The sequence below is a fragment of the Mastigoproctus giganteus genome, chromosome 13 (genome assembly GCF_048544385.1).
Source record: "Mastigoproctus giganteus isolate SK-2022 chromosome 13, ASM4854438v1, whole genome shotgun sequence".
Taxonomy (NCBI): domain Eukaryota; kingdom Metazoa; phylum Arthropoda; class Arachnida; order Uropygi; family Thelyphonidae; genus Mastigoproctus; species Mastigoproctus giganteus.
The window spans coordinates 37,041,887-37,057,950 of record NC_143587.1 but is presented as its reverse complement, the minus strand read 5'-3'; the positions used below and the strand labels follow the sequence as shown (position 1 = coordinate 37,057,950).

The 16,064-nt window shown below is 39.0% G+C and overlaps 1 protein-coding gene across 1 annotated transcript in view; it reads right to left on the bottom strand.

The window, feature by feature from the left end:
* The window catches only part of LOC150075972 (LETM1 domain-containing protein 1), a 44,648-nt gene extending 41,860 nt beyond the window's left edge, over positions 1 to 2,788 (bottom strand). The window contains exon 1 of the mRNA XM_090387133.1: positions 2,699 to 2,788. Coding sequence (XP_090243259.1) covers positions 2,699 to 2,781 — 83 coding nt within the window. The 5' untranslated portion in view covers positions 2,782 to 2,788. The remainder of the gene's footprint in view (positions 1 to 2,698) is intronic.
* Positions 2,789 to 16,064: the final 13,276 nt, after the last annotated feature.

Sequence of the window (16,064 nt, the reverse complement as noted above, 5' to 3'; positions counted from 1 at the left end):
AATGTACTTCTTCATATTAATGTTCTACAGGCATTTTTAAAGTTTAATATATGTGTATAAACTATATGTATTAAATATAGTAATAACCGAACATGCAAAAATGACAGTTATATTTTCAGCAAGAATGGTTAAAACACTTGGAACAGAGCACTTAGCCTCATAATTATTATAAAGGATGCAACATAAAATAAGGATATATTTAATAAAATTAGAGTGTGTGCACTACCTTGTAACTTCACTGATGCCTGAAAATGAGCAGTATGCAGGCTACCCCATGAATGAACAGATGATCACGTGAAAATCACATCTGGCCGTGTGGTGGGTAGATTTTTTTTTTTTAATGCATAGCTCAAAATATTAGTGCTTTTCCAAAGAATTTTAGTTGAATACAGATGGTACACAGTCTTTTTTTTCTTAAAGATTTACAGTATGGTTTTTCATAGTTCTAAAACACCTTGATGGCAGTTCAATTACAGATTTGTTTTAACTTGAAATGAGCCATATAATTTGAAAAATTTTCCAAAGAATTTCTGTATACACAAAACACCACCTCTATAATTATTCAAGAGAAGTCTTCTGCTACTGAGCACTTCAAAGTTGCACCTATAATCTCCAGATTTGCAAGTGGGATCATGTTTACAGCCAATTAGTTAATTTCAGTACATACAGAGGGTATCAGGATAAGTGTCTTCCTGAGACACCACGAAGAGAAAAGAGGAGGGTCACTCCTGATTTAGGTTTCCAACAGAGCTATATAATAATAAAGTTATAGGTATAGCATTTAAGAGTTAAAAGACAAGCAAAAAGGTACATATAATTAATTATAGTGGTTATCATTTGTGGTACAGTACATAGTTAATTTAATCAGGAAGTTCACAGCAAGACTGCAAATAAAAAATATCTGTTACATCTAATATATTGATTATCATTGATTAGGCATGAGTTACAGAGGATTACACAGAGTTTGGATGCAGATTACAATTAGGAATCATCTTAAGTGTGAAAGGTTGGGCTGATACTGGCACACCTATTTAGAGCTGAGTAAGCATATATTATTTTAAACTTCATATTTGTTGTAAATGAAAAATTAACCAGTTGAAATAAGAAATTATCTGTGGCTTTTGCCTGTTACCATCATGGGAATATGCCAAGTTGCTTTGTCCTTCAATATTTGGGAAGAGACCAAGGTACTTTAAGCAAGCCAAAGGGCATGACATTAGTGGAGTCCCACAGGGTTCGGTGTTGGGTCCACTGTTATTTTGTATATTTATAAATGATATTGATGAAGGTATATCAGGCTTAATGTCGAAGTTTGCAGATGATACAAAGGTTGGCAGGGTTGTTAATGACAGTAATGGCAGTGTGCTACTGCAACAGGATCTAGATAATTTGGGCAGATGGGCTAAGTGGCAACTGAAGTTTAACCTTCACAAATGCAAAGTACTGCATATGGGAAGAAGTAACCCCAGAGAAACGTACCAACTGTGTGGTACTACACTTAAGGTGGTAGAAAATGAAAAAGACCTGGGAGTAATTGTGTAGTCAGATATGAAGTTTTCTGAGCAATGCAGACAAGCTGCCAGGGCAGGTCATGGGGTTTTGTCAATGATATATAGGAATTTTGCTAGCAGGGAGAAGGAGGTGATTGTCCCTCTGTATAAGGCAATGGTCAGGCCACGCCTTGAGTACTGCGTACAGGTCTGGAGGCCTCATTTTAGGAAGGATGTAGATTTACTTGAGCGTGTACAGAGAAGGGCAACAAGATTGGTGAGGGGGAATGAAGGGATCCTCTTACCAAGAGGGGCTTAAGTTCTGCAAATTGCAGTGGCTAGAGACTAGGCACCTGCGCGGTGATCTGATTGAGGTGTATAAGGCCTTGAATGGGTTGAGCACGCTGAATTCTGATGGGATCCTTCCACTTGTTCAGATTACGAACCTAAGGGGGCATAAATTCAAATTAAGAAAGGACAGATGTAGAATAGATGTGCGGAAATTTGCCTTTAGCCAGCAGGTGGTTAATTGCTGGAACAAACTTCCATTTTTCGTTGTGGAAGTTGATAGGTTGAATAAATTTAAGGAGGAACTGGACAGGCATTTGGAGGGAATGGTGTGATTTTTTTTTTTTTTTTTTTTTTTTGGCTGATGCTGCATAAGCTCATACACTTGCTTTCTTGCATCACATGCCACTACTACTCTCTAGGTAAGAGGATCCCTTCATTCTCCTCAAAAATCTAGTTGCCCTTCTGTTAATGTACCGACAAGTTTATAACATTAAATATATACCAATCCTATTATCAATAATAATGTGCATTTATATCTTGAAATTTATTTATATTCATAAATGACATTGAACTGCTAATTACGCAGTGTTAGTGCTTTGAAAAGTGCATAGATATCCATCTGCGTCAGGTACTTAAGACAGTGTACAGTCATTATTAAAATACGATATGAGAGTTTTAAAAGAAAGTTTTTTGGGCTTAAATATTTAAATTAATTAAATATAGAATTATCAAGCTTAAAAATATATCGAGGTTTTCCTCTATTGAGAAAGTGACGCAATAAGATGGCCCCATTACGTGACTTATAAATATATCGGCTTTAAAAATCTCACCAAAAAATAAAATTTATACTTATCAAGGAAACAAATACTTACACTTGCTTACAAAATTAGTATAAAATATCATATTATTTGCCTTACCTAACTATTCTTTCCATATTGCGTGGTTTAAATTTCCGAACACAACACAGAGTCCCACCTAACAAATCAGTTGACAGCGCCATTTTTAAAAAACACGACACCTGGAGCACGCGAAACCGATGATGTAATAGAAATGGGTGTGGTAAGAAGCCCAATTCGCCAATTTCCACTCGTATTTTAGTTTCAAAAATAATACAGAAAATTAAATCTATTCTTACGCGTATATTCTTTCGCTCTTTCTTCATAATTAGAATGAGAAGTTAACTTTTCTGAAATAACCATCTTGAAATCTGTGAAAGAAAGGATAACATGTTCATACAAAATGCACACAATATCGTTTGTAAGTAAAGTGAGCAGTTGCATCTGACTTATGGTAAATGTACTATAAAGAAGTACATTTACCATAAGTAAGCATCGTTCCAGCTGCAAGTTTGTCCCTTCCTTTTTTTTTTTTACTTCTTTAAATTAAGATTTCTAAATGTTCCAGTTGTCAAACTTCCAAAAAAAAAAAAAAAAATGTTCTTCTTTTTTTTTAAATGTTGAGGTGGTTATTACCAATCTCCGTTTCGAAAACATAATAATTAATCATTGCATCTGAATGTCAGAACCAGTGTGAACTGGCCGTGTAATGTTTCGATGTGTTGAATAGATTATAAAACAATCATTTTTTGTTTCCAAATATTATCGTTGCGAATTTAAGTACTGAGAATACGGATAAAAAATACTGTATGTAGCTGTACTTTACACAGGCGCCTTTGAACTAGAATTTCTCCGAGTGGGCGGAGCTTGCCTCAGCAGCTATTTTGAATTTGACCTAATTAAAAGCTTCTAGCGCAATGCATACACAGCGCCCTCCTAGGTTGCAGAGTTGGTATATTCACCGTCCTTTCACTCCGGGTAAAAATGACCTGAGTTCGAATCTCATCACAATGACTCAAGGAATTTTTATGGGTCTTTTCGCAACATGGCTGTTAGTCGTTCTTAGGCGAGGATAGAATGGTTGTTTCTACCGGAAACGCTGGATTTTCGTCCAGCAAGCAGCAAATCGAACACAGAATACACGCAATTTATAGACATTTTATATACCGCGCAACATGGCCTAAAACCTGACAGCAACAACCTCTCCACATTGAGTGGCAAAGGTCCGATTTCGAATCCCGTCAATGACGCAAAAAACTTTTATGGACATTTTTCACTCTGTGGTTAAGTTAGTCGTTCTTAGGAGTGGACAACAAGGTTTTCTCAACTGGAAACTCGAGTTTTCGTCCAGCGAAACAGGCAAATCGACCAGAGAACACAATTCATGGTCATAATATCCATGGGCTTATAAGTTCGGTCTTGGATAGCTGTAATATGACTTTTTTTTTTCTCTCTCTCAGTCAGCAAGATGCATCGTCGTTTATTGCTTGTTTTGGCTTGATTTCTGTCGCCTACTGGAGGAATTTCTGAAGTGTCTGCTTCATTAGAGGCTGTAGTTAGTCGATCTCATATGAGAATATAGTATTTATCCTTTGAATCATTCCGAATTCTTCAGCCCGCACAATATGCAAATCGGTGGTGACCATACTTCAACAGACATAATACACTTCCCGTTATGAGCAGATGCTTGGGGTTGTTAATACTAATATTTATTTATTGTTATTAATAATACCCATTTCTAGGGTTTAAGTGAAATAGTACATGCTCTCTCACGTAAAATTTTCCCTACATCTACTTCAAGGATTTAACCTGAGTGGGAGTGAGACATAAATATACATCTACCTGTACTTTTATTTTAAAAATTTATTGCACAGAAAATGCACGAAAGAAGTGCTCATTTATAGCTCTTTTAAACTCCCATTGAAGGTTACAACGTATAGTCTATAAAAACGGCTATACATGGAAATTTTAGAGTAACTGTTTTCATTTCCAGCAAGATGTAACCAGTGCTGGAATGCAGTAGAATGGCAAATTAACTTTTTAAAATTAAACCTAAAGCATTTTTGTTAGACTTTAAAGAAACGTTTGCCAAAATATTAAGATAGTCATTGGCAGTTCCAAAAACATCTGTAATTAACTATGGCATCTGTAAACCGGAACCAATGAAACATCCTCATACTATTAGACTTCCTCCACCAAACATCAGAGTAGAGACGATACACTCCGACAGGAAGTGTATCCGGGCAGACTCCACACCTAAATGCATCACTCGGAAGGAAACACCCTATAGTGAGAATCAACCCTCCTTAGCACTTTCTGTCACCGGTCTGGAGTCCATGAATGGAGAGAACTACACCACTCTAGTGTCATTTAGTATTGTCGAGCTTATGCAATGGTAGGATAGCTGATGTACAGCTACCCTACAATTGGAACAAAGGATGTACACCCTCGTGGGTAGTATAGTTGGTATTATCACCATCCTGCCCACACCGGGTGGAAAATACCTAAGTTGGAATCGAGTCAATGACGGAAGAATTTTAATGGACCTTTTTCACAACGTGGGTGATTTAATCGGTCTCATGCGAGGGTAGCATGATTTTTTCTCCCGGGAACTCCAGATTTTCGTACAGCAAACAGAAAATAACTACAGAACACGCAATTTACGCACATATTATATACAGCACAATGTTGTCTAAGTTGTTAATGCATCTTAACCCTATAACAACCAATTAACCAACCAAAGAATGTACAGGTTCCTATGGATAATTGAGGTATTGACGATGTGACCTCTTCGATCTACTCCATGATGTTTTCCCATAGATTACAGATGCAAGGAACTAACTGCCTAATGGTTCGTTGAACACGTTCAGCGAGCTTGTGAGGCCATACTTAGCTGTTTTTTTTTTTTTTTTTTTTTTGAAGTATCACCTATGGTCTTCCATCTTTGTATAAAATCCCCAGAAGTGAATTTTGGAAAGGTTAAAAGTCGCAGTTAAGGTGAAGATGGTTACTGATGTTGCATCCAACCACCATCCTGAGTTAAAATTCTAAGTTGTAATCCATGACTGGTACTGGCTTCTATTGTACTGCAGAGGATTGAATATACTAATACTAATAGATGTGCCAATATACTCATGGGTAGACGTATTTTGTATTTGACTTTTTCATATATTTTTTTAATATCGGTGTATGTAAAAAATTACATACATACATACAAGTATGTAGCTATGCTTGTAATTTTCCTTTCACATACACACTGCCCTACCATTAATATCTAGACACTACCCTCCATTGATAGGAAAACAGGTCCTATGCATGCAACAGGTGACAGAACCTGATATAAATATGCACACTGGACTTCGAACAGATAATAACAAATGTGAGCATGCAAGATGACACATTCAACAGAATTACCTCAACAGTTCAACAGAATTGATCACCTCAACGAATGCTAGACGCCGATTAAAATCGTGTAAGGAGCGCGAATCCTGGACTGTAGAGCAGTGGAAAACATTCTCATGGACAGACGATTCGCACTCTACCAGTCTGATGGCTATTCCTGGTGTGGCGAATGCCAGGGAACAGTTGCTTCCTGATTGTATCCTCCCAACAACGAAGTTTGGTGGAGGCAGTGTCATGGTATGGGACTCCTTTCATGGTTTGGCTTGGGCCTATTAGTCGTTATCCACAAAACCATGAATGCTGTGCAATACCATGACAGCCTGGACAATTATGTACTTCCAACATTATGGCAATACATACCTGTATCAGCAAGACAACGCGCCATGCCATACTGCTTGGGTCGTAACGGAGTGGTCTGAGGACATGGATAAGGAAAAGTTGGATTTGCCAGCCCAGAGTACTGATCCGAACCCTATCGAGCATTTTTGGGATGTATTAAATCGTCGGGTACGTGCACGTCGAGATCGCCCAAAGAACAAGGCCGAACTAGTGGTTGCCTTAAAGGCCGAATGGAGGAACATATCACCTGACATTTATAAAAAGGTGGTTGAGAGTATGCCACGAAGATTGAAGGCCGTCATAAAAGCAAAAGGTTTCAGAAAAATATTAAATGACTCAATAAAAGCTCTTTTTTGTATAAAGGCACTGTATATATTCACTCCGTAGTCGAGTGGTCAGGAGCGGGAGTGCAGTAGCACACGCTCTTTGAGTAGACCGGGGTTCAAGCCCCTGAATACGGTCGATCTGCCAACCCGCACTGGACCAGCGTTGCAGATTATAGTCCATTTCTCTCAACATGAATTGTCGAGGAGGCTTGCATCCTGCAGTGGGTTGATAATGGCTGTACTTTACTGCTTTTTTTTTTTTATACATTTTACAGTCTGCGCGCGTAGCACAGTGGTATCGTAACGGTCCTCCCACACGGGGTGGAAAAGGCCCGTGTTCGAATCCCGTCGATGACGCGAGGAACTTCAATGGCTTTTTTCACTCTGTGCTGAGTTAGTCGGTCACAGGCGGAGATAGCACTGGGTTTTTCGTCCAGCAAACAGACAAATCGACCATAGAACACACGCAATTAACAGACACAGCACGCAGATGAATTTAATTATTCGGGTGGCCTAAATATAATAGTTTGGTAGTTTTTTGGTATACATTTTACATATTTACATATTTTGGGTGCTCAAGACGAGTTATAGCCGAGCTATAGCCGAGTTAGCCAGGCATGGTGAAAGTTGTATTATATAATCGGTTTGCCTGATTTATGGTAGGATCTGATTCCTCCATACAATATCAACTTGGTTTCCTGTTTATACCTCCTCAAAATTTAACATAGTCCAAAATGCCTGAACAGAGAAAAACTGGCCTTGAGCTGAACCAACATTGCGCAATGTTGTCGACAAATCATCCTAGTGCTACCCATTTATCATACTGTGGCGTGATGGCAGAGGAACACTTCTGATTGGTTGCATGCTATTTAGTGTGTCAAAAAGGGGCTAGACTGCTATGGAGAAGAGCGCAGCCTAAGCAGTGTTAAATCCCTTAGCCAAAACTACTGGTCTAGAGCAGTGACCATTTAAGAGAAAGTGTTTGCTACATAAATAATCCCGTAAACTTCCGACAGCAAAGTACCCTATTACGTACAGAATTAAAGTTGCATCAAACTATACACGGGCAAAAGCTTCCTCTATATCCAGAAGTAACACCAGGTTCTTTTAATATTTACTTTATGCATAAGGCAATGTGTTCTGTTAAAGAGTTTACCTTAATATATATTGCCTTTAGATTACAAATTTCTGGCTTCTGCAAATAACTCTAGATAAACTTGTCTTTAAGTGACTATTTAGATGCCTTATATAAAAATTGCAATCCAATCCCACTGCCAATCTGGATTGTTGATACATGGCAGGATGGGTCCATGGTCTCACAGAGTTTATTCGGGTCCTCTTTATCAGCGTGAGCTGCGATTTGTCGAAAGAGACAACGCTTTTTCAATCATTCACTGTCCAATCCCGAGCCCACTGTAACTGCACCTTCAGTTCTGCTGATAGAAGTGGAACTCGATTGGGTCGTCGGGTGCGCTATTCCATCCGAGGAAAAGTACAAGTTTTGCATTCTGAAATGCCTCTCTGGTTACCACTATTACACTGAATTATTATTTTCATGACTGTAACCTTTCTATTTGTATTGCACAAGTCTTGTCAGTCTCTGTTGGCTTCACTCATCAACGAGCTGTTTCTGACTACAGGAACCCATTTGGTTCTATGTCATTTGGTTATTCGACCAATCTCGATACATCCAAGGCGCAGTTTTAATGAGAACCACAGCAGGTTTGCAGTTTCCAAGATAATCATAATGGCATGTTTGGCACTGACTATCAAGAGATGTTAAAAGTCTCTTAAATCTTTCGTCTTGTCCATTCTTACTCTGAATTGCACACATACAGCAACTCTGCATGTTTTATATTGCACGGTACGAATACAAGATACTGTTAATGAAGGCGCTCTCTATTTCATGAAGAGGGTAGACGAACATTATAAAGAGGCTACTCAGTGTCCACCCCCACTTAAAAGTTTGGAATCACAGCGTATGACAACAGTTTTCGTTAATTTTTTTTTCATTTCATAATAGTGGCGGTTAATTTTATAATATTGTCTTGACTAACATTATTCCAAGTGATCTGAAAGATTCCCCAATAATTTTGTGAAGATGGGCAGACTTCACGGATTTGATGATTTAGATGATCCCATAAAAGCTCTATTGATTTTAAGTCAGGCGACTCGGGTGGCCACACCATAATCGGTAATATCCCATCCTGTTGATTAGTTGCTAGAAAGTCCGTGCACACCTCAGAGCTGTGCTTCGGGTCATCGCCCTGTTGTAATATAAAATTTCTTCGACAAAGTTGAAGTCCAGAGAATATCGCATTATGTTTTTATAGTCTTCTGTTCTTAAAATTGCTTCAATTATGACAATGTTACCCACTCCAGGAAAATAGAAGCAACCCAAGATCATGATGGAATCACCACGTTGCATGACTGTAGGCACTAAACACCTGACAGCATTTTTTATTTCAGTTAATCATCTCACATAAACCCTACACTTGGATTCACAATTTTCAAATTTGGATTTATTCATTCACAGTACGGTTTCCACTCTTCAATTGACCAATGTTGAGGGCTCTATCATATCTTTCATTTTCATTTTGATTTTCGACCAATCATTTCGATTTTCAGGTTTTAATAAGGATTTTCAACCATGAAGTCCTGCTTGTTTAAGACAAAGTTTTACACCAAGGGTTTCTCTGTAGACACTGCAGTTTCTCTGTTCCCATTGAACTCAGCTCGGATTTTAGGTGCAGTAAGTCTTCGATTACGTTTAGAATTCAGTGCTATGGTCTTATTTTGTGCTTCCGTTGTTACCCGCAGTCGTCCTGTTGTTCATTTGTCCTGAAAACATTATTTCAGTTTTTTTGTTTTTTTTTTAATCTTATACATAATTTTTTTAATAAAATTGTAAACAAGTTGATCTTCTTTTAATAAAAACTTCGAAAATTAAGAAAAATGAAACGTGATTCTAAACTATTAGGCGGAGTGTATGTATGCTTGTATGGGCAATTTATCAGGCCCTGAGGCGTTTCAGATCCTGTTCCTTTTAATGCCATAATTTAACTTGACCAAGTTACAGGTTCATCATGTTGCTGCCTCTCTAACTGAGAAAGATCTCCACGCATCTAATTATCTGGGTATGTAGCTCCTTGAATGAGAATATACAATTGTTAAAATGCTATTGTTCAGAATGCATTTCTTGGGCCCAATGTCACCTCTAGACTTCCTTCAACACGTTGCTAATGATCTCTTTGGGAAGGTTTAATTCTCGAGGAGTAAAACGCACAAAAGGTGAACCCACTAATCACCTTCATCGGCAAAAATAATTGATTTTTTTAACTGTACACAATTTCCTGAAATCAGAGGGGATGTCCCCTAACTTTTGATATGGCAGTGTATATGCAAACTGCAATGTCCTTATATTGGGACAACTAAAGTTCAAAGTAGGATATAAAAAGCGTGAATATTTGATGGCCTAGAGATAGAATAGAAGGGAACGAGAAAAGGAGTTAGATCTCTCCAAGAGTAGGTTGAGACAAACATGTCCATTCCTCAGAAAGCTGAAAGAGTGGGACACCCGCAATCAACTATTGCAAAGGATACACACCAGTAGTAGACAGAAGGCAATGGTTCCAGAGATTGAAATATATTTTTACGTAATTAATAACAGCCCTTGAGGGTATCACAGTTTGTAGAATCGCTGTCCTCTCCACACCGGGTGGAAAAGACCCGAGTTCGAGTTCCGTCGATGACATGAGGAATTTTTATGTGTCTTTTTCACAACGCGGCTGAGGTAGTCAATTTCAGGCGAGAGTAGCATGGTTTTTGCCTCCGAAAACTCTGGTTTTTCATCCAACGAGAAAATCGACCACAGAACACTTACAACTTACAGACAATATGGAACCTTACAACAAACAAAGGGTTCCTTAAATAAAATATCTTATTTTTACTAATGATATACGACATTAGCGATGCACTTAACGAACCAAGGCTACGTTTAGGTTTGTCACGTGCATCGTTGGTAGCCTACACTCAAAGAACTGTTTCACCCAAATTGTATTGGACCAGAAACGAGGTTTCGTGGTAATAATGTGGATATATTTTATACGAGTTGAAGAATTTTGTCCGCTAGTTGTAATGAATGCAACTTGAAGGAATCTATCGCATTCTTTAACAATTCTGTCTTTGCATTGAGACAGTTCTTGGGATGGGGACCTTAATTGTATCAAGTTAACAAGGATGTATTGGATGAAACTGTTCTAAAATAGATTCATCGAGTGGCCACTATATTAGGTTATCCTACCCTTTTTCATCAAATGCAGTTCCCTCACTAAGAGCATCACTTGCTCGTACCATGCAATCTAAAGCAGTCGGACAGATACTTAGGGTCGTACACGTGGGCAATTCAGAGCGAGAATGGGCAAAGACGAATGATTTAAGTGACGTTGATGTTGGCGTGGTAGTGAGCAGCAAACTTCAACCTTCTTGGAGGTTTACACGTACGTCAGTGTCTCGGGCAAATCGAGACAGGTTCAATAACCTTTCTCGACTTTTGGTTATTGGACTGTGGCACACTTTCGACACCTTGTTGAGTCCATGCCAGGAGGAATTCAGACTTTTTTGAGGGATAAAGGAGGCGAGGCCTGCTCATTAGGTGGGTGCATCGTTAAATTGGCCACTTAGTGTATCTAGTCAGGATCCTTAGTTTATTCTGAATTGAGACAGCGAGATTTGGAAGTTAATTGAGACAGCGAGATTTGGAAGTTAATTGAGACAGCGAGATTTGGAAGTTATACGACACAACGTTATATCCCGAACTAGATAGAGCTAGTATAGTATAGTATAGTATACTATAGTATAGTATACTATAATATAGTATATAATATAATATTGTCAATTAATCAGTAAAACCTATTAATCTTGTTAAACTTCATTGTCAATTAAATTGTACTTTTCAACTAAATACATAAACGACTTAGATTACAAACGTAACATAATTAATTAATACATAACTTGATACTGAAGTTATATAAATGGAACTCGTAGATAATACTCGATACTGAAAAATATATATAGCGTTATGGCTGTGTTGGGATACAAGTTTAGGGTTATAATTTTGTACTGAAATTGAAGTTTTATTGAAATTAAATCGAAATCAAGACTCAGACCAGAGCAGCAAAGCAAAAGGCTCAAGCTAATGGGAGTGCTGTGGCTCAGAGGAGAACTGAGGGGAGCAGTTGCCCTCTGAATTACAGCCTTTTAAAATGCACAGCTTGCTTGATGTTTGCGGAACAATCGGGTACTGGACATGATATTGCCATGGGGGATGTCTTTGTGTGTGCACGATGTAAGGAGTGTAAGGAAATCAGGCGACAACTCAGCGTTGTTATGGGCCTATATGAGAGCTTGAAGGACAGGGTGGATGCCCTCGAAGAATCTAAATTGAGGGCCCATCAGGCTCTCAGCTGCCCACATCAACGCCAGAGCTTGCACTTGGTCATCACGCAACACAGCAGCAACCTCCAACGCAGAATGCGCTGGTCCCACAGGAACTAGTAGTTGTTGGTGACTATTGTCAGGGAAACGGGGAACATGCTTTGTAAAAAGGAGAGGTGGAACAGGACCAGGGTATGCCTGCCAGGGGCAAAGGTTGATGACGTTGTAGAGCGTATATCATCTCTTAAGGGCACAAAAGGTGATATAGTTGTACACGTTGGCACTAATGATATTAAGAGTAGGAGACCAGCGGAATTACTTAACAAGTACAGGTCACAGTTGAAAAAAAGTCGTGAATTAGGGTTGAATTTGATAGTGTCTGCAATTCTGCCCAGACACAATAGGAGGGAGTATATGATGAGAGCCTTGTCGATCAATTCGGGCCTGGAAAGACTGTGCAAGGCTCAAAGGGTAGAATATTTTTCAGCCTGGTCTGTACTTGTTAATAGGAGAAACTGCTTCTACAGGGATGGGATACACTTAAATAGAAAGGGTGCAAGAATATTTGCTGATGCTATCGAGGCAGTGTTAGGTGGGCCGGAAAGCTGCTAGCTTGGGGAGATACAAGGACTAATCGATTAAGAGTAGCCACTGGTAGAGGTGAAAGTGATTCTTGCACTGCTTCTATTGGAATGAGCAGAAGCCTGGAAAACAAGATGCAGGATATTTCAGAGACTGCTGAAAGTCATTGCAGTACAAGTAAACACATGGGTTGTGTTAGGGTAGCTAAGAAAAAGAACAGGTGCATGTATACCTGCGTGTACACCAATGCTAGGAGTTTGGTAAATAAATTTGATGAATTTGAGGTATTGCTCAAAACATCAAAGGCGGATATTGTTGGGATATCAGAGACGTGGTGTCACACAGATATAAGGAATGCAGAACTGGAATTTGGGGAGTACAATGTCTACAGAAAGGATAGACTGGATAGGAAGGGAGGAGGGGTTATGCTATTAGTTAAGAAACACATAAAATCCAAGGAAGTGAAGCCAGTCGACATCGGTGGACAGTGCAGTGCAATGTCGAGTCAGTTTGGTGTGACATAAGCATTGGGAGATCAAATTGAGAGTAGGAGTGTGCTATAGGCCTACTGACTCTGATGAGTATAATAAGAAACTGTACAGGGAAATAGAGTGGGCCAGTAAATCAGAGAGTCTTATAATGGGGGATTTTAATTTCTCAGATATTGACTGGAATTTGTGGGTTGGACACTCACACAATAGCAAGGCCTTTGTGGATTTATTGGATGATTATTTTCTACATCAGCATGTTCGGGAGGCAACTAGAGGGAGTAATAATAGTCTTGATCTGATTATCAGTAGTGATTCTTCGTTCATTAAGAATCTGCAGATAAAGGAACCACTAGGTGGCATTGATCACAGTGTGCTGAAGTGGGATTTACTCAAAGAGGTAACAACCATCAGGGGTAAAGGGAAGGGTTTTTGATTTCGTAAAGGCGACTACGATGGTCTGAGACAGTATTTAAATTCTATACAGTGGGACCAACTGATGATGTTACCAACAGCAAATTCAAAATGGGAAGCATTCAAAGAACTCATCTTGGAAGCTACTAGGCTTTACATACCAACTAAGAAATATTGTTCAAGGTTTAGGCCTAAATGGATGTCAGATGAACTAATAAGACATATGGCAGAGAAGAAAAATGTATGGAATACATATAAATTAATGGGTGACCTGGAAGCCTATGATAGATCTAAGCTGGTCTGTAACCATGCTACAAAGGAGGTTAGGCAGGCGAAGGCAGATTACGAGAAATCTTTGGCAAAGAAAAACAGAAAAGAGTTCTTTTCTTATGTAAATTCTAGAAGGAAGGGGATGAAGCAGATTGGTCCACTAGATATCGGTAGTTCAACTGTTGATGATCCTGCTCAGGTAGCTAACAAACTGAATGAGTATTTTGCATCTACATTCAAACATGAAGAGTTATTCATGGAGGGGAATGCCAGAGTTGTATTCAACTCTGGCAGTAAGCTGGATAATCTTGTAATAACTGAGAGTAAAGTGGAGGAGAAATTGTTGATGATAAACACAAGAAAGGCACCTGGGGTGGATGGGATCTATCCAGTTATATTAAAGGTGGCAGCAAAGGAAGTAAGCAAACCCTTAGCCATAATTATGAGAGCTTCCTTGGACTCGAGGGAGGTACCCATAGACTAGAGGTGTGCAAATGTGACCCCAATTCACAAAGGAGGATCAAAGGCTGACACAAATAATTATGGACCTGTGAGTTTAACTTCTGTTCCAGGAAAATTAATGGAGGCATTGGGTAAAGAAGCACTGCAGGATCATCTGGACAAGAATTCAGTTATAGCTCGGACACAGCATGGTTTTGTTAAGGGAAAGTCTTGCCTGACCAATTTGATTGGATAGTGTGATGTGGCCACAAAGGAACTGGATGCTGGGAATAACTTTGATATCATATATTTGGATCTTAGAAAGGCTTTTGATACTGTTGCAGATGCAAGACTGCTGCACAAATTGGAGCAGTGTGACATTGGAGGCAAATTGCTGCTATGGATAAAGGGATGGTTGAGGGGGAGAAGACAGAGAGTGGTAATCAATGGACACTGCTTATCGTGGACTAATGTTATTAGTGGAGTCTCTCAGGGTTCAGTGTTGGGTCCATTTTTGTTTGCTGTATTTATAAATGATATTGATGATGGTATATCAAGCTTAATGTCGAAGTTTGCAGACGATACAAAGGTTGGCAGGGTTGTTAAGGACACTACTGACACTATGCTGCTGCAACAGGATCTGGAAAGGTTGAGCAGATGGGCTGAGAGGTGGCAAATGAAGTTTAACATTGACAAATGTAAAGTACTACATATGGGAAACAGCAACACCAGGACAATGTATCAACTGTGTGGTACTACACTGACAGTGGTAGAGAATGAAAAGGACCTGGGGGTAATTGTGCAGGCAGATATGAAGTTCTCTGAGCAGTGCAGACGGGCTGCAAGAGTAGCTCATGGTGTCTTGTCAATGATATATAGGAATTTTTCTAGCAGGGATAAGGAGGTGATTATTGCCTTGTATAAGGCAATGGTCAGGCCACATCTAGAGTACTGTATATAGGCCTGGAGGCCTCATTTCAAGAAATAAGTAGAGCTGCTGGAATGAGTACAGAGAAGGGCAACAAGATTAGTGAATGGAACAAAGGGGTGCTCTTATGAAGAAAGGCTTAAATTTTGCAAATTACAGTGTCTGGAGACTAGGCACCAGCGAGGTGATCTGATAGAGGTGTATAAAGCCTTGAATGGTTTAAGCATGCTCAATGCTGATGGGATTTTTCTTCTTGCTCAGAATAATCACCTGAGAGGGTATAAATTCAAATTCTGGAAAGACAGATGTAGGACAGACGTGAGGAAATTTGCCTTTAGCCAGCCAGCGGGTGGTTGGTTGGTGGAACAGACTTCCATCCCTTGTCGTGGAAGTTGATAGCCTAAATAAGTTTAAGGCTCAGCTGGACAGGTATTTCGAACGAACGGAGGGGTGAAGTGGAAGTTTTTTTTTTTATTTTTTGGCTGATGCTGCATAAGCTTGCTTTCTTGCATCATATGCCTCTACTAATGCTAATGCTAATTTTCTACATTTTTTTAAAATTGACGTTCAGGTCATTTAAATAAATAAGCTAGTATTTTTTTTTTTTTTTTTTGTGTTAAAACTCTTAAAACATAAAATGATTTTTTTTATTTTTCTCTATAGGGGAGTGTGGAGATTTCAGAATATCAGAGATGGACGTACGAGTCGAATAAAGTTTAAGAGCCTCTACCGACAACACATCGATTAAAATAATACATGTTATTTCTCCAAGAGGGCACCACAGTGAAACAGAGAGAGCTCGATGAATCATTCGTTGGAAG